Below are 19,653 nucleotides of genomic sequence, written 5' to 3'. Positions count from 1 at the left end.
AACAACCTAGCGCATGGTTTAATACAATAATACTTTATTCTTTCTACAAGATTCCTACAAGATATTATAACTAAGCATAATTTATAATAATAGGAATTTTTTAGGTACAGAGCCTTGCATTGTTCACGGTGATGCGCGTATACTATTTTAATTATAATTATCTATCTTCTATAGATCTTATAATTTATGGAATTAATTTAATTATTTTGAAACCTGTGCAAATCTTGTATTTAATTTTGCGCATTCGAGGTTACAGCCGCACGAATCATGGTAACAGTTACAAACTCAAAGGAGGATACAGTTTTTTTTTCCAATAACAGCGCGCATTATCAATTATTGTAATAAATAATTGTGCGGGTATAAGAAATCAAGTATGGTCGTAGTACTTGATAATTATTATATGAAATGAAAATAATCTATTTAATTTTTGTCAGCAATGCTCCCCTAATTTTCTAATTATCAAAGATTTGCAAAGGATTCTATTTACATACATACACCGTATATTCAACAGGCATATTTATCATTATCACACTATCACAATAGGATAGTACAGACTATTCACTGTAGTATTTCGCAATTGTCAAGATAATTAATTAAGCTAGTGACTTTCGCTGACTGAATCAAAACTGTTCCGAAGATCACGCGCACTGTATTTGAAATATCATCGATACCCCGGAACTAAAATTTTCGTCTCCAAGTGTTGAAAATATGTGATTTTTTTTTTGAAATTTAAGCTATCGTGACAATATAGAGAATTGCGTACATTGTCGAATTGGGGATATTTCCAATGCAATGAGATGCTGTTAATAATTCGGTATAGATAATTTTAGTTGCGACTGATTCTGAGTGACTGCTTTTCGAAGTTTGTTACATACATGACAGTTTATTCATGGTGCTTTTCTCGTGAAATTACGATTCTGTATATTTTGATTTCTGAATAACTATCAATGCGATGTACGCTATACAACGTATCGTTTCCGCGATGCCTGCACTCTTCAATCAAGTCAGTTTTACACAATCAGCTGGCGAATCAAGACGCATCGCGTACATGCGTCGACGGGTAAAATCAATTTGCCAAAGTGTCGAAATTATCGCTAAAATCGGTCCACTGAACCACGGTTAAAAAACGAAAGATAAAAAAATCTAGCGCAACACGATCGTCTTTACTTGTGGATTCTCGATTCACTCATACTATAGTCACAATTATCCATATTGACGTATTTCTTTGCGTCGACCAAATGAAACACTTGTAAGAGAAGAAAAAAAACAAAAAAAAAAATGAAAGTACACACACACACACTTCGAAGCGCAACACCACTTGTGTCACTGCGAGGTCAAGAAGAGATCCGAAAAAACAACGCGCGGCTTCGAAATCTTTCCAGTTTTCCCCATTTCACCCCTTTTCGCTGTCGGCGAAAAAGCCGCTTCAAAGTTCAGACGACCCAAATGACGCGGCTTATTCCTTGGAAGAAGAATTCGGGGATTCCCTGCTGTTGTCGCTGGTGAAATTGGCCAGTCCGATACCAGCCATCTCGAGGTTGGATCCGGTTGGCGAACTGCTGCTGCTTCGTGCCCCGCTCAATTGACCGAGCTGATTAAGCTGGCCGGAACCGGCAGCGTTGTCCGACGGAATGAGGCCCTCCTTCATCCGCTTCTTCTGCTTCATCCTCCTGTTTTGGAACCAAATTTTCACCTGCGTTTCGTTAAGCTGCAAGGCCGAGGCGATCTCGATCCGCCTCGCCCTCGTCAGGTACTTGTTGAAGTGGAACTCCTTCTCGAGCTCGGTCAGCTGTTTGTTCGTGAAGTTCGTGCGACCCGTGTTGTTGAAGCCACCCGGGATCCCGGCCAGGGTGCCGCTGCTCAGACAGCTCACTGCCCCCGTTGCCGAAGTCGCGTATACCGTCGTTCCCGAGGTGCCCACTGCGCTGCCGACGAATTCGTTACCGGGGGGGTTCGTTTTTGGCGCTGAAACGGAAACGGGAAACGTATTAAAATAGAAGAAAACAGGACAAGTGCGAGAAGGACTCGCTCCCTGAGGGCTCCGTACAAACTTGATCATTTTTCTTTTTTATACATATTATATATAACTACAAATGAACTATTTTCGAATTTTTTTTCTTCACTTGTGCTGTGAGACCTTGCTTCTCTCCAAATTGAATGACTCTAGGTCAACGGAAAGTACCCTACTGGTTTTGATGAGTGAGTTTGCGACTATCAAAATATGTGACATAAGCGCTTGTATCTTTTGATTGCGTTGACTTATAAAGTTGAATTTTTTACACTTTCAAAGGACCGTAGACTTTAGTATTTGATATCTTGACAGATATAACGAAGTGATGCTGCAAGGGTTGCGTTTTTTTTTTCTTTTGAGGTACGAAAACCTAAAAATAAGCTTCCGTGACGTTTCAACGGAAAACACATTTGCAATAAGAGAAATCATTTCCGACGGATTAGCGAATCGCGCAAATAGCTTGTCAGACCCACGCTATGTACCTACTCGTAAGGGTGAAATGGAACGATTCGAGAAGAAGCGGGATGTCCAATATGGGAACGGATTAAGCCGTGATCGTCGCTTGACAGCTGTAGATTGTTCAACACAGCTGGTCAGTTGTTGGGTCATCCTTTACGTCGGCTCGGGTCAGGGTATTCTGGGGGTCGATCGTCGGGCGACGCGACGCGACGTGGTGATGGGGTTGCGTATTAGCGCAGGATAGAATTTGATAGCTTGGGTATACGTTCCAGACGTCCAGGACAGCTAGCCCCTACGGTCTGCAAGGACGTAATCCTTACAGAGCAAACAGTGACTTCCTGTTTTAGCTGGACATCGACCGATACCGCCTACTCACTGTCCTGCCAGATTTGAGGGGAATATTGAATCGTTTCGTCGACCCTTCGCGATGTTCTTAGCTAATTGAAGGATTTCCTTATCAAGGTGAAATTGATTCTTTCGCATTTTCGACGATTTAAAGGAACACGAATGCTTTAATCACAAGAAATAGTAACTGATTGTTTTCCTTAATTATGGTAGTTGTATTTTTTTTCAAATTCCTGAAAAAATACCTCAATGTCTATACATAGGTATATGCTGAAAAACTCTGCACTGGTTTTGTGGACATATAGCGGTTCGGTACATTATAAAAATTAGTGGATTATTTAGTCTGCAAGTATGTCGCAGTCAATTTGCGTAATGGAAGAGGGTGATGGGAAAAAACGACCCGTGGCACCGCCTTTGCATCATCTTACTGATAATATATGCGTAAACTCTCCCTCTTATATTATATCCAACGTCTCTGCTCCTCTCTGTCTAATCCATGTTTTCTTTTTTCGCTGCTTTTTATTTCCTTTTCTCCCGTCAATCTTTTATACAATGTCTTATATTACACGAGCACAAACGTGAAGATCTTCCTCACGTTTTACGCATTTTTGAAACCTCTTCCGTCCAATTGCTTTCCTCTTCAATAATTCTGTAATTACATCCGCAACGTTTATAATACAATTACTTTGTTCGCTCACGATCGTTTTCGCTTGCATGTTAATTCACAGAATTCATAAAATATGGCCAACCTGTAGAGCAATACGAATCATTCGGTGCCGAGCTATTTATTGGTTCGTAGTTTGCGAGATCGGCGAAAAGGATGAGGCTGAAGGGTGAAAAAGAACGGGAGAACGGGGAATGGAGGGAGGTAAAAATTAATTCGAGTAGGGGATGAAATAGAGGGATCGGAGAGGGAATGGCGGAGAACGGCGGGAGGTATCGGATGGAACAGGATGATCCGTCTTGTGGCTCATTACCTAATCTTTGGGTGTCGCGCGCAGCTCGGAGACGTTCGTTTACACGTATAAGTATAGAAGCGCGTTGGTATAACTTCCACCGGTCGTCCGGTCTTCAGGCAAAAATATCGGCGAGTCGGAGGAGAAAATAAATGAATGAATAAATAAATGAAGAAGCTGTAGGCTTAATATTAATATGCGATCCACAGGAAATGCGTTAATCGCGATGCTGGTGACGATCAGGTTGAACTGGATGCGTTTTCATCGGCGGACTGGCTATTGCACACACGACATAAAATATTCTAGGATAGTTGTATTCAAAGATACTGCGACTACTTTGCTCCAACTCAGGTAATTCATCAGTGGCAATATACTGCGGACTTTAACTTACAGCCGCTAAATTGATGAATGAGACACGAGAGAGATTTCATTCTATTCCGTTGGTACATAGGCGCCTACGCAGCTAATAGAACTTGTCCAAGTTTATTATACGGTCAGAGAAACCTGCGGCCTTAATGGGTGCACGCAACTTTTCTGTATTTCACGCTTCTACTTTGGCTATAAGTGAGCGATCTTCCATGGCTAGATAGCCTTAAGTTATTTCACCTTTTACAATTCCGTTCTTGACCTTCAATATTCGTACGATAAATTCATTAATTTCAAAAAGTGATTGCCGCTTTCGCTGTTCGAATTTAAAGATATAGTTTTTTTTACGTCTGAAGTATGTCTTGTCAGTTTTTTCCAAGCAGAGAATTCTCGAAATGCAATTTACTCTTTTAAAGATGCTAGGGATTTGTGCCTTTCATAGCTTTATATCGGGTAAGTTTACGCAACTATAAACGGAGTTGGAAAAAATGTTTCGAATTTTTCCGAGGAGCAGGCACACACGTTTGACCCGAAAAATTGTATTATCCAACTAATGACTGGCAACTTTCTTATCTCGGGTGTTTCTCGAAGGACGTAATGGGTCCACCATGGGATTTTTCGATATAACGAGGTTTCGAAAGATGGCTTTTTGCTGAGAGCTAGAGCACTCGGTATTGTGAACTTCCGTTTCTGATATCCCAATGCCAATGGGTGATTTAGGACCGTCTGAAATATTTTTGAAAATTGAATCTATCGCATTAAAAAGATGTTGCGTATTATGAATAACCGTACATCGATGAAACAATAAAGCCTTGATAAGCGTATAGTCCGCGTTCGCGGTCAGGTTACATAAAAATTTGATCAAGTTTGAACTCGACCATATGTGGTATAGGTAATATTGATAACATATGTTCATAAATTCGTAATTGAAATTTGGAGATTATGTAGTTGCAACTATCGATGTAATTGGATTCGCAATGTCGCGGTCGACTTTCAGGTGCCAGAAAATGCCATGAAACCAACGAACTGATGTGTCTATTGAATAAGCCGCGTAAACGTTCGATCATCATTCTTCGTTAGTGTAATTCTTAACTGTTTATTCTTCACGTTGTTCATCCGACTGTGCGCACAACTGAGTATGTGACGAAACATCTCGCACTCCGCCCTTATCGTTTAATCCTTATCGTGAATTCCGTTAATAATTAGTACCCGTGTGGCTGCAGTGCAAAATTACGGTGAAACGGGAGTGAGAAGTAAGTGGGTAAAGCACAAGCGAAAGGGGTGGAGCCGAGTTGACACGAGTGACGAGGTGAGCTGTGGATAATGCTGAGTCAAGAGAGTCCTCGAGGTCGCTAATTACTACCGCATAACTAACTCTGCCGTGTTAACGCCGGGCCGAAACAGTTAGTTAACGTACGACTCCCCTGGGCTGATCTCACCCCCTTGTTATCTCACCTTGGTTTCGATTTCCTCATCCCAATTTCACCGAAATTCAACATCTCTTCTGCGATTGAAATTTCATTCGTTTCTCACGTGTACTCTACAGGTACTCCGAGATGCCCGTACATTTGTTTATTGATCATCATTGCACGTAATCGTGGACTGTCAGTCTATCCGCAATTGATCGATATTAGCACGAACCACTTTGCCAGGTAGGCGCCTGTAGGCAAAACACAAGTGCAAACACTTTTAGACATCATATATGTATACGTATATACTGTACGTACATCGTGGATCGTATAATTTGGAATGTCGGTTACGAGGTACTCGTTGTGTTATAATACATGTGCAATTGAGACGTCAGTCGCTTTAGGGTTCTTGTTGTTTTTTTTTTTTTTCTTCTTTTACGCTCAGTCTAATCACGATACAGATCACGTCTAGTACCGACATTTATAATGAGTCTTATCGTAGATTTACGCGTGCAAGATTAACAGTTCGCTTTGTATAACATATATGTTCTACATACTGCAGTCCGGCTGACAATGGGTCGTTATATATGTTTCACTCGTGGAAAACTGGGAGAAAAAATTTAAATCGAACGTTCCCTTATTGCCCGACGAGATGCTGGATTTCAAATATTGGTACAGGAACGTGTGCTGCAACCTACCGTAGGCGTTACTCCGTGTAATCGGGACTCAGGGAGCGGATATTGGACAAATACAGCTGGGGATGGTTTCGGCTACCGACGGTGATGGCTAACGTGTTTCTTCAGCCCCGTTGCACTTAGTCCTCGGATGATACGGTTATACTTTTTAAATGTTTTTGCATCTAAATGGACTCGAAATATCTCGCGAAAATCAGCACAGTTTCTACGTCATATATTCTGCGCAGATCGTAAATAATACGCAGAACCCGAAGTGCACGCCCGAGTTTTACATGTGACTTATTTTTTGAACATACTCGTTCGTGAGATGGATATGCGGACGTTTATAAGCATCTGGACATGGCCGGACAGGCATAGATGAACGAAGAGATAAAGTCGTTCGCATAAGCATTCCGTTGTCGGGCTTTTGCGTTTCTTCTGTGCGCGTTATTTTTCATTCGGTCGTCTTCTTCTAGCTCACCGTCTATTCGTCGGCTAAGACGGCGACACGTGTTTCATAAGCAACTTCATCATCCGTTCCACCGTATCACACATAAGATATGTATATACAGGCTTTTGACTCATTGTCAGTCCGGTATTGAGCTGTTTTGGTGCATATTCTTTTGAATGACGCACGTTCTTTTGACTATGGCTGAAATTTAACTTTTGACATTCACGGCTATCTGTCCTCAACGTCGCACGTTATCACGTGGGGGAAGCAGGTGCGTAAGAGCACGTCGTGTTAATGCGGGAAAACGGTAGCCGCGAAGGCGGATGGATCCACCCGAGGAGCCACTCCATCCCTCAAAGCTGAGCGCCGATCTCTCGGCTCTCTTCGATGTAATATTACGTAGCGAGCTTCTCTCCTGGTAACGGAACACCGAGATGCATACGAAGGTACAACCGCGTATTCGTTATACACCCATACCGGCCAACTTCTCCCCGTAACGTGCCACCGAATGATCGCCCTCTTCGCTTCTTCGAGCCCTGCAGTGCAGCGTGCTCATCGTTGTCCTTCTCCTCCTGATGTTGGCTCACCGGCTTTTAGCCACTGAATAATATTTGAATTGCGTAATGCGCTCTCCGTAGGGGATGACGATGATCCGGTACCGCCTCGAGCAGATGATCCTGTGTATACTTACTGGATTGGCTTTTCCATCGCCATGGTAAAAGGGTTCCGATACATCTGACAGTCGAAAGTTAACCCCTGTGGCTGTCTGAAGAGTTCAAAATTTTCGTACCGGTAGTCTACTACCCTTGAAACATAAATTTTTCTGTTCCCGACCGACCACGTTGATCGTATACTTGAATAAATTAAAACCCACTTTGAAGAATTACTCTACATAACCTGGTTCACGTTTGTTTCAGAGTGCCAACGGCGTTCGAGTGGATTCTACAAACGGTGGCGGGATACCGATGGTTATGTGCGGACCATTGGATCAGAGTTTTTCCCCGTAGAACGAATGGAATGTTCAAAAAATACAAATCTGCGCCAGGTTGCCGGAGCGTTGCGATTGCAGGTCAGTGTCACGTTTTGTAACGAGTAAAATACAGACGCGATGTAGAAGAGTGAGTGGGTGTATCAGCGGTTGACTTTTTTTTTTTTTATCAACCTTTGATATAATTGCTAAGTTACTAATAGTCGATTCATGCCTAGAGATTATTACGCTGTACATCGCGTGTCTGTGCGCCGGGCCTTCGCGTTTATGCGCTATATACGTGTCTGTGAAATAAAAAGAGGAGAAAAAGAACGTCGGGACGAAAGCTTGTCCAATATTTCCTGCACTTGACAAGGGCCGAATAGAGTTACTTCGAAATGTACACTTTTCAGATATTTCGGATTTTTTCTCCAATACACACGAGCTTTTCTTCGATCATTTCCACTTACAAGGAAGGTATCCCAGATTGATCTCTCCGATTTGACTTCTTTTTTAATATATTATAGTAGACTGAAAACTGAGCGACACGTATTTTTTATTATTCGCCGTTAAACAGTTTAAGGGGGTGAAACCATGAAAATTAAAAAACTTTTCCAGCTGGATTGGTTGAAAAATATGATATTCTTTTGCGTGAATCTCCCAAATCGCGCCGTCATAAAAAAAAAATAAATAAAATACATGTCGCCTGGGCTACCTTTCTCGTTAGATAAAGCTTATAATGACACTCGGTGCAACAAGATACTTTGCCCGAAATATGCGGATGACCCTAAAATGGACCTACGTCGTGATCGGCAAAAGCGAATTTTGGCCCCTGGACGGCATACGCACACCATTCTGGGTATCACCATCGGCCTTCGCGGATTCTTTATTGTGGCAGACAAATCGATAAGGTCGGTGTGCCAGCGGTCTCCGCTGCGTTTAAGCACCGAGCCGACAACAAGCGCCGAGCCAACAAGCACCGAGCTGTGGCTAGGCGTCGAGGTTGGAAACTTTTCGACGTCGTTGGTAGGTACAAGGCAGGAGTTTGTAGCGGTAGGCAGGTAGGCCATGGCTGGCCGGCCGGCGCACGGCTTGGGTACGTAAAATAATAATATTAAGCTTCGTAAGATTTAATCTCTACTGGCCACCGAACGAAGGAGGCCGAATCGCATGCACGACTCTCTGACCCACACCTTCGCTATTACCCACCTTTACGTCGTCACGACGGCGTGGAGTTAAGTTGTACACCGTGAGTACGACCTCATGTGACTATGCAGGCTCCGTATATCGTTGCTAATAACTCGTGTGCACGAAAGATATTTTTCCCCACGTCGAAATAACGCTCCTCAAGTTAATTCCCTATTTCATATTTCCATTGATGCATTTATACGGAAATTGCTGGTTAAACACTTACTGGTATACTCTAACGGGAATTAGCAATTCTTGACACAAGTTTAGTCGTGACGGATTTATTTAAAAAAATTGACAAGTGCCAAAGAGCTGTCAGTAACACTGGCACACAAAAAACAAAGTGTCTTTTGACTGCCACACTTTCATGCTTTTGAAAATGCTGCATACGAATAAAGGTGTCAGAATTGCTCAATCATCCTTACATTTTCAGTACTCCTGCCTGAAACATTCGTTCATCGACCTCGAACATCGCAAGATGTTGTTATGTGAAAGTCAGAGTGGAATACCCCATATAACAAGTCAAAATCTAGGGGTGATGGAGCAATTCTAGCATCGAATTCAGATTCAACATTTCCAAAACCATACATGTGTGATCTAGTCTGCCGGACAAAACACTTTCTTTTGTGTGCCTGTGGAATCATACTGATTTAGAATAAAACGCATGGAAAAAAGTTCATCATATGCAATCGACACAAGGAACAATCCGTTCGATTCTTATTGCGTTTTGCCAGGTCCTCTTTGTACGCTGCTGGCACTGCGTGAATGTAGATGTAAGGTGCCAGTTGAGCAGAGCAAGGCACGGATTACTTGACCATTCGACTAGGTACTGCATCACCATGCCGGCTCGACCCGTGTTGCGGAATATCAACAGTTTTAATGGCTGTCGTAAAGGTTAGTACAGTTATATTAATGGGACAAATATTATTGGCCCGTATCACTCTTATCCGTCCTATTTACTGCAAAAATCCGCAGTACCTTGCGGTAATAGCTCAGCCATCTCAAATGCCTTCCAAGACGTAAAATGCCGATCGATTCTAGCTAATTTCACTTCATAGGTGCCGCACGAATGTTGTGCCCCCTTTTTGTCCATCGGTCACAATCTGATCGCTGGTTAATCGTCATGATCTAGATGTAAACAATACAGATGGATGAATTAAAAAAATATATTGTATATGTATGTATTATATATTGTTTTCAGAGGAGTTTAATACCGTGCAGATTTCTATTTTGTAACTTCTACTCTGTGGTTTTCATTCTTATTATCGAAATAACCATAATATATATTCGAGGTATATCTTTGGCTTGAACCAGAGCGATTCGTCCATTGAGAATTTCGACGATTAAGTCAAAAATCAACTCAGCGTAGAGCAAAGCTAAAATTCATGGGAATTTGCTCACGGCATAGTAAGTTGGTCCCGGCGTTCCGTCGGTAGTGTTAGTGTATGCCCAACCTGTCAAAAGATTTAATTGACATTCCAGAGTTACAATATGGTCGGAGCCAAGCATCCACCGGACGTCAAATTTTTCGAGTGCCGCGGGGGCAGCGGGGCTGAACGTTGTGATAGGTAATATCCTGAGTCATAGTAAAATATGGAAAGCAACCGTCACGTGATATCACTTGGCCCCTTGGCCGCGTGCGTGCTGCAGGTACTAGCCTTGTACGCTACAAATTAGGTGGGCTGCAGGGGGTTGGTTGCCCAGGAACTTTTTTTTAGGGTGCGAACCCGGTGGCTGTAGCTACCCCGCCTGTAATTTTCTGTTCCGAACAGTATTTTGCCTTTCCTTCTTTCACCCTTTGGCGTTCACTTTTCATATCCAGACGCTCTTCTCCGCTTTCGACCTTCCCGAAGGGAAGCAATTTCGCGTCATTTTTTCTAGGGTTGAAGCTTAAGGAACGAAAAAGAATTTCAGCAAAAATTTCACCCGGAGCACTCGAGGCTTGCGGAATTAAAAATCACCGCCCCGAGCCGTCTCGACACGTGGACGGGTTCGGGGTCGGGGATCCGTTGCCGTTGGCGTTGGCGTTGGCGTCGGCGGGTGGCAGCGGGTGGCGGCAGGCGCGATAGGAACACATAGGAGAACACGCGAGCGATCCTCAGATCCCCTCGGCAGATATCGGCCGCTCACTCACGCGTCCACTGGCCCTACTAGCCCTGGTTTAACGTGTGAGTTACGTACACGTGTACCTACCTGGCTGCAGTCGAGGACTAGCCTCGAGTCCACTACGAGCTACTAGCCACGGTTAGGAGCGCTCCAACACCCCACCATCTTTATATTCCCAGGACGAAGCGCGCCCGATGTCGTTACATCCTACTCTATGGTTAAGGTCTGAGGCTCGGCTTAGGTGGCAGGTATGCGGTAAGCTTATCGCAGTGGTCAGGGCATACGCCTATAGGTTTCGCAAAAGAGGGTCGGGTTCTCTACAATTTTGGAATTTCTCATCACGTGCGGTTGTGCAATTCCTCTGCTCGGCCAAAACATCGCCACCCGTCGACAGTGTATCATTTATTTCGTTTCATCCCTCATGTTATGCATGCTGCAAATGAACCATCAATCAAATGTGTATTGACAATGAGTATAGTGAGAAGATCTTGACGACTTTTTTTATTCATGTTTTTGACACTCGGTTAGAATTCTGAAACGAGAAAAAGAGTCTTAATTTTATCAATGATACACGAACCAGGAACGTGCAAGACGATAAAATGCTGCAGAATTACCTGTATGTGTTTAACCTTCTATTTCTGAAATTACAAAGCGAACTACTCTTTGTTTTATTTTCTGGAACGAGCGGAATCTTTGAATTCAGACCTGACGTTATCGGAGCTACCATAATCGAGGCGAGCTTGATGTAATGGGTGTGACTGGTAGCTAACCTACCTATACGACGTAGAAGCAATAAAAGTGCAGGTCAGTTGTTCGTTCTTAAATAACAACAACATAAAGCACGGCGTAGCAATGATTTGAATTGCATAAATATGGGCGCATTAGGACTAATTTTCGGTTAACCTTCAAAAAATCTTCACGAAAAACGAAGATTATTATTATTAATTCTATTGGTTATTCAATATCACTTTTTAGAAACCTCTAGGTTCTTCCGTTTCTCTTAACTACACGAAGGGTTCAAAAACAGAGTGAAAAACAGAGTCCTAAAATCCGTTGGTTCAGGTTTGGAAAACCGTCACAATCCAGCGTGTCGCGATCCGTATCGCAATAGCTACATCAGCACTTGAAACGAACTTCGTAGTCACGATTCGACATTAAATGCATAGGTCGGAATTCGAAATTTTTGAGGGTGTAATTTCAGGGTAAAAAAGGTTGGCGTTGAAATTACCGCAAATAATAACTGGGGAAATTGAATTAAAAATATGGAGTTCGTAGTGTGAAATTGGTGTTATTTTTATTTTGTTTTTCAATTAACCCAAGTGCTTTGCATCGAATTCTATACACGTCACGATCCGCATAGATCACTAGATAACTAGGTACATGTTTCGCTGTGATACCGCTCACAAAATTTCAAAATATTTTCTATATACGACAGTCATCTGTGCAGGGTCCTATTTTGGATGCAATTTTTCGATCGGTCTAATACTGGGTAAATTTTTTGTTGGAATCTCATCGGAAAGCATACGCTACATTTTTCTTCTAGAAGATTTATAATACTCACGGAATTAAAAAATTTATTCTGTCAAATGGAAGTAATAATTTCCTCTGCCCTTGTCCCAGGTGAAGCCTGAATATTTTTCGAAGTCAGGATTACTGATCGCGTCGAATCGAGGATGAAATATTAAACCATGGGCTCGTATCGGCGGTTGAGAACGTCAAAGAGGCGCCGATTTGGCGGATGAATCCGTGAGTTAATCCGTGGATAACAGGTTCTCTACCTGAGGTGGATCCGATACGCGTGGCTACTTATACAGATAACCGAACGTATATATCGGACGTATCAGCGTCGCGACGCTGAAGAGTCTAACCAGATGGGCGTGGCGGTAAAATCCTGGGAGGAGAATTTCGCAGAGATTTGGTTGGACGGGTCTCCCTGGTTGCAGACGACAATAGAGCTTCTGTACCATGGCCAGAGCGTCGGATGGGGTGCGAGTTGCCCAGCGGATCGCCGCGTCGCGTCGCTTCGTCCTTCGGGGTTACCAAGGTCCGGTTCGGGTCGCACCCTCGATGGAGGCTCCGCACAGCGTCGGCCGTTCCCTCCCCGATCTATCAAACTTGGCTCAATTTCTTCTAGTGTTACCCAATAATGCTATTTACCATTCGGATTATGCCTATAACCCACCCTCTTGCAGCCCTCGTCGCCAAGGATAACTTGTGCCTTCGATTTTCCTCCAGAATTATATTTTGAGCTTTTAGAATTCGATGTAATAAGAGAGTGTGATTGAATAGTTCAGTTGAAACAGTTGGAGTAAAAATCAAGAGAGAACTTGAACGTCGATGAGGATGGTATTCGATTTTGTTCTTGTTTCTTCATTTGCTGGCCTTAACGTCGCTATGAAAATTCGCTGTCTGTAACAATTACTAATCAAACTTCTTTGCAAAAACCATCGAATGTAACTTTTAGTTACAAGTCAACCTCTTTGAAAAGGCTAAGACTTGAGTTGGTTCTATGCAATTAGTGTAAATTCACAAATTTAGTCGCTATCAGTGGGTTGAAAATCAATAATATCATAAACGAATGTATGGCTTGCGAAAACACTTACGATTAGTTCAATCGAACGACAAAGTCCAAGTGCTTGGCTGAATTGACTCGTTTGTATCATAATTGTACCCGTGATTACCTGCGAATTATTGTCTTCAAATATTTCGCAATGTGACCAGGTAATGGTACGTCGATAAATCTTAACGGGAGTTTAAGAGTTTAGGAGAGGCAACAAGTTGCGGGGTGGTAATTACCAATTATGAAATCAGTAGGGTGTGAGGAGGGGTGCGGGGGATATTTAAAGTTACGAGTCTAAAGCGGGGTTGGTTAGCCGGTTGGTGGGTCGACCTAAACGACTATAGTTGACGTTATTACGGTTTGCATGTCCCGGTGCAATGAGTCTTGGCGTTTCACCCTCGTACAACGAACCGTAGGCATTATTAATTCGATTATAATGAGCTATTAAGCTCGTAACCCGCGTAATCCAGTAGCAAGCCTTGTTGAGTACCTAAACCCGTTCCTAAAACGAAACGTTTTCAAGTGCTTTTCAGCGATTAACTTGATATACCGAATTGAGAGATCCGATTCCGCAATGCTCATGTGTGGTTTTAAATATGTGACCACCGCTGGCGATAGTGTAAGACATTGATGGAATTAATTTGCTATTTTTAAAGCAATTAGCGGACAGGGGCATATATCAATGACTTAATTCACGAGGGAAGAGCTTTCCATCGAGATCGAAGCGAGACATCTGTCAGTTGCCGCGACACGGAGAGATCATCGTGAACAAAACTCCGATAGTGAAATTAATCAAACGAAATAGCTCCGTTCTATATTGAATCTGAAGTGCTCGATGCTCATTTCGTTATCGTAAAAACGGGTGCTTTTTACCGCACTTATGCCTTCGCCCACTCCAAAGTGATACCTTCCCGCTCAGCTAACGATCGTTTAATATATTAATTCAATTACTCAAGACCGTATCTTTACACTTGCTCTTGTTGTGCCTCTTATTCATCTGCGATTCAATTGCTTTTATTTATTTCTCTTCTAAGGACCTTAGAACCTTATTGTGTTCTGCTGATCACCGTCCCCGGTGTCAAGATAACGATTTCTTGACTGGCTAGGTTAACGTGTTAATTGATCCAACGCGTTTAACTGTGTCCCTATACTCGGTTCCCAACAGTTCAACACACCTACATTATTGTCCGTGAGAGTTTCGATAGTGGGACAGGCCGCGGCGCCAGTCTGCAGCTGTCATCTTTTGTCGGATCGTCGTTCCCATGCACACAGAAAAATCAAGATGCGCAGAATTTTTTACGATCGAACGAACTCTGGAAATTTATTTCTCAAAGATCCTCTTCGGTTTCAGCGGGGGAAAAAAGAACAATGTATCCCGAACATCATGTCCAGAAAAATTTTTTCTTCCACTCCCTACCAATTTACAATGTGACGAAGATTATGCCGATTATTTCTTTTTCGATTCACTCTACAAGATATCCAATCAGTGCGGATAATTAACTGACACCTGTAATATCTCCGAGATAAAGCTGTGCAGATGAGTTGGCGGGTTCAGAAATGATCTTAGCAACAGTGAATTGTTATTAGACTAGAAAAACTTGGTTGTCCGTACAATCAATAGGCGTGCAATATTTCTGCGAAGTTGTATGCGTCAACCCTCGACGCGTCTTTTGGTCGATTTCTCATATCTTACAGGACTAATTAAAAGCCGAATTCAACTGCACCTGGCCCGAGGTGTCAGACAGAAGATTCTGACAAGTGGACAGCAGGATTACTGCTCATGCACCAAAGCAACGACCGTGTCGAGGATAGACGCAGATATAATACCACTGATATACTGGGATGAACGAGTCGAATAAAAATCGGTGATTAAACCGGAGAGAGAGAGAGAGAGAGAGGTTCTCGTGTTATCGAACAACCGGACTACGGCAGCGTGCAAACCTTGTCGGTGAAAGAGATATTGTGGCATATTTGCATCCGGCAAAACGACGAGTGCAAGAGAGATTGCATGCATGAGGGTAGCTGTGTTTGATTTATGGCCTTTGAACAACTGCGTGTGCGTGAACGATTGTGCAGGACTGCCATATACTTACTCGGGTGGGTGTAAAGTAGGTACTGCCGCATGCAAGGGAGATACTTGAGCCTGTGGTTACGGTTTATGCGGGTGTGTGCAGGTTCCCTGTTAGAGTTCCGCTTATCTGTTGCATTTGTTACCGAGTGCATCGGCATTCGAGGGATCCTGTTTGCCACCAACACCCCGACGATAAGAGCAGCTCAGGTAAACAGCGAGAGATCGAAATTTAACACCGAGACATCAAATGCGGTACGGAAGTAGGTAACGTAAGAAAACAACTTGCGTTCCGTTTTCGACTAAACAGTGAATCAAGAGGGAGGTAGGACGTGGAAACAACATCTTTAAGGCATGTACTCCTCTTTCAGACGGCAGAAAGGACAGGGGTCAAATAAATTTTTCGAACGTCTTTTAACATTCTGGGCACGATATGGTCCGGATAAATTACATGTCCAATTTCAGCGCAATTACCAGTTGTAAATGGGTAAATACCGTGTATTACAAATCATGCAATCTTAAACCAATTTACTCTATGACCTGACATTAACACTTTATACTCTGTACTTTAGCACTTTGCTGCAGATGAAAATTTTTATGATAGATTCGCTCAAGGATTGAACGGAGAATGTGGTTGACGAAAATGATAAATATTCAACGTGTCTAGTGCATGTGAGCGCTCATATATTTCTTGTTTAGCAGAAGGAGTTTTGGGCCCAGGTAATATTCTAGAATGTCTTCGGCAGGACCCGAAAGCTATACGGTCTCTGTCCAACACTAATTAGAAGATTAGAATCGCACCGTTCTACTCGAGCTCATTTCCTGGCCCACCAAGCCTTTGCAGTCCTTTGAACGTGGTTCTCGTCCCCGAGTTTATCCTAGGTATGAAATCGTTATTACACGCACATCTTCCACAGGTTGAAAATGTCCCAATGATAAGTAGCCACGGAGTTGAGGAGGTAACTAAAATCGTGACAAGCAACTGCTAGCGACACGCTATGTTAGGTACGGGGTACATGATCCCGAGGGATCGCGATCGTGACTCGGACACTCGGCCGTTAATTGTCAGCAAGAAATCACTTCCGTGTATCAAGATAGTGGTGTCATTTATTTATTTTTTTGGGACCACGTCTTTCTCCCTTCACTCTTTAACCCATATTCAATTTTTCTATTATACTTAGCACAGTTTTTCTTCCCATTTGAATTGCTGGTACAAGAAATTAATCACATTCACGATTCGCCATATTCCGATACGCGGTCAACTAAAGCGGGAAGGCGATGCTCGTAGTGGGGCGTAGTGTGAAAAATTGTGAACTCGGGCGTTGAATGATTCCGCAATTTCCTGAATCACTCCACTTCTTCCCATCCTACCGAAACTTAAACGAGTCTCACAAATCACTTTCGTGTTAACGATCTATCCCGGACCGCCTTTCAACAATTGATAATTTTACGCTCGTTGAAAGGCGCAGTTGAAAGACAAGCGTAAAATAAGCTAAAATCCTTTGGCCCATGGAGGCATAGAAGAAAGCGCCATTCATTCACGGTCAACAACAAGCTCAACTTATCTAACAAATTCGATCCCCCTTTTTTCAACCTATCTCTTTTTTCACATACAAATCCCTACAAGCTGTTTGTATAATTCACACGTGGTACGGACCATCTTTACTTCACTCATCTACTTACCCACTGGTTTTGGCACGTTCCTCTTAACTTGCATCCATTTGTAGGTGGGCACCTGAGCTTGCTGCTGTTGTTGCTGCTGCTGTAGCTGCTGCTGCTGTTGCTGGGGATGTGAGTGGCCATGGGGATGTTGGTGATGGTGCGGATGTGGATGTCCAAGAGGATGGTGGGAGTGGTGCTGGTGTGCGGACTGCTGAATCGAGTGGTAGCCAGTGGGGTCGGGAGTTTCTTCCTTGTAGTGAGCAGCGGGATGACCGGGATACTCGGACTGGTGGATGGATGACTGGCCGTAGTGTAGAGCGTCCTCGGGGAGCTGGTGAAGGTAGTTGGAGGATCCACCGAGAGTGATCTGGTAGTCGACCTCGTGATGACTAGACTGCTGATGATGGAGCTGCTCGTGCTCGGGGTGTTGATGTGTCTGTACAACGGGGCCGGGTTGGTGGAGGCCCGGTGGATCTTCCCTGTACCCGGTCGGCTGGATGTGGTAAGTCTGGGGGTGGTGAGGGTCTGCGGCCGGATGGCAGCCGGGGTGCTGAGCAGGGTAGGAGGCATAGTCGAGGTTGGTGTAGCTGAGCCCGTTCTCCGAGGATATGATGGCGGTCCCGTCCTCGTGGAGGACGGCACCCGTCGGCGAGTAGAAGCCCTGGGGTGGAGTGCTGGACGGCCCGGACTCCCCGGAGGGCAGAAAGGGCTCCGAGGAGGAGGATGAGTACGGGGCGACCGCGGTCTGGGGATAGTAGTGGGTAGTCGCGAGCTCAGGGGACTGCGGAAGCGGCCCGTGAGCGGCGGGCTGGTGGCCCGTTTGCCCGGCGAAACCGTAGTTCGGATAGGAGTCAGGCTTGCCGTAGGTCCCGTACATGCCCATGTCCATCATCATCATCCTCCCGAAACAGGTACATTAATCCCAACGTCTATCTGAATGCGGGAATCTGCGACGGCCGAAACCACCTCGCCCTGGTCCGGCGTTAAGCCGCGTTTTCTCGCCGAACTCCGCGTCCGTCCGATTAATTAGGCCTAATCGTCCGGCGGACGGCACCGGCCTCGGCACCGCGGCGGTGTCCGTCGACGCCAGGCGATCAACCCACTGACCCCGTCACTTTTCCCCCGTGTCAATAAACGCACAAACGCGCCTCCGTACCTTCCGCACTGTTTGTCCTACGTAATTCACTTCACTCTTAAACAGTCCTCTTTCCGAGATGCGGAGGGTGAGCCACTTCCGGACGATGACGCTGCGCGGAGCGGTAACGCTGACTACTATCCCGTCCAAGATCTCCTGACGCGGTTTTTCCGCTCAGCGACGGACGCGGAATTGTCACTCTTACGCGACTCGCGATCCACCTGCGGCTTCCGCAGAACCGCCACACCGGGAACCCGTCGATCGATGCGGAGGCGAACCGATTTCAAACTCAACTTGCGCGGATGCCGCGAAAACTTCGGAGCTAACTCGATGGCAGCCGGTCGAAGAACGTGGCGGTCGAACGCGGTGGCGAGTCCACGGGCACTCGTGCTTTGAGTCCGCGCACCAGGTGCGCCGCAGAGTATCCCCTGCCTAGGTGAGGATCAGCGTAGTTCCCGGGTTTGGGGAGACCGGAGGAAGTGGCGGAGGGTCGGGCCTGGTACCACGTGACCTTCGGTGGGAGGACTCGGCCAATAGGGAGAGAGCTGCGCCGTCGCCGCTCTCCGGCCGCATGATGGATCGGCCTCAGATTCTATTTTCATTCCTTTTATCTCCCATGCTGCAGTTGACACGTATCGTATATATGTATATACGTATATACAATGCCCCCGTAATATCGGTGCCACCTTCCTTCGGCCGGCGACACCCGACCCGACCAAACCCAACCCCACCCCCAGAGTCACCCCTCCAGCACCGCGAGACATACGTATGTCGGCATCCCCTTTGGCTTCCTCGCTCTTCAAGTCTGCGTTTTCCATATACATTTTAATTTCGCAACGTTTCGTTCACCATCGGTAAATTCGGGTGATGGGGAATTTCGTAAGGGTTTTTTTTTATTACCTCTGGAGATTACGAAATAATCGAAAAGATTTTAGGTGTTGCGGTTAAATGTGCGTTGAACGATTATGAAGCAAGCTGACCAAACCTGTTACCGATTATATCGTCTCGAACAAACCCTTCAAGCTTTAACATTTAGTAAAAAATCAAACCGGTACTTGGCAGTTATGTCGCGGTGCTAATGCCAAAAGAGCTTATATTTATTCATACGCCCTTTTGGCTTTGGAGAGCTATCTATAAAAGCTAAAAGAGCGTATAACTTGTTTTTTCATTACCAATCGTTCCGTAGACTTATTTTCAAGCTAAATATTGGAAAAAAATATATAAACCCTTTTGGCATTATCACCGCGACATGCTTGACAAACTTCTTTTAGTGAATTTTGATTTAGCTGTTGGAGA

At 44.4% G+C, this 19,653-nt stretch overlaps 1 protein-coding gene across 1 annotated transcript; it reads right to left on the bottom strand.

Annotated features, from left to right (window-relative positions):
* Window positions 1-14: 14 nt before the first annotated feature.
* Window positions 15-18,752, bottom strand: LOC124223466 (homeobox protein Hox-B1a). Its single transcript, XM_046635462.1, has 2 exons — window positions 17,244-18,752; window positions 15-1,965 (listed from the first exon to the last, which is right to left on the bottom strand). Exons 1-2 carry the CDS (start codon window positions 18,118-18,120, stop codon window positions 1,457-1,459), a joined length of 1,386 nt encoding a protein of 461 aa, XP_046491418.1. The 5' UTR covers window positions 18,121-18,752; the 3' UTR covers window positions 15-1,456.
* Between the last annotated feature and the right edge of the window lie 901 nt (window positions 18,753-19,653).

The sequence above is a fragment of the Neodiprion pinetum genome, chromosome 1 (assembly GCF_021155775.2).
Source record: "Neodiprion pinetum isolate iyNeoPine1 chromosome 1, iyNeoPine1.2, whole genome shotgun sequence".
Taxonomy (NCBI): Eukaryota; Metazoa; Arthropoda; class Insecta; order Hymenoptera; family Diprionidae; genus Neodiprion; species Neodiprion pinetum.
The sequence above is the reverse complement of the archived record's forward strand: the minus strand, read 5'-3'. Positions and strand labels throughout refer to the sequence as shown.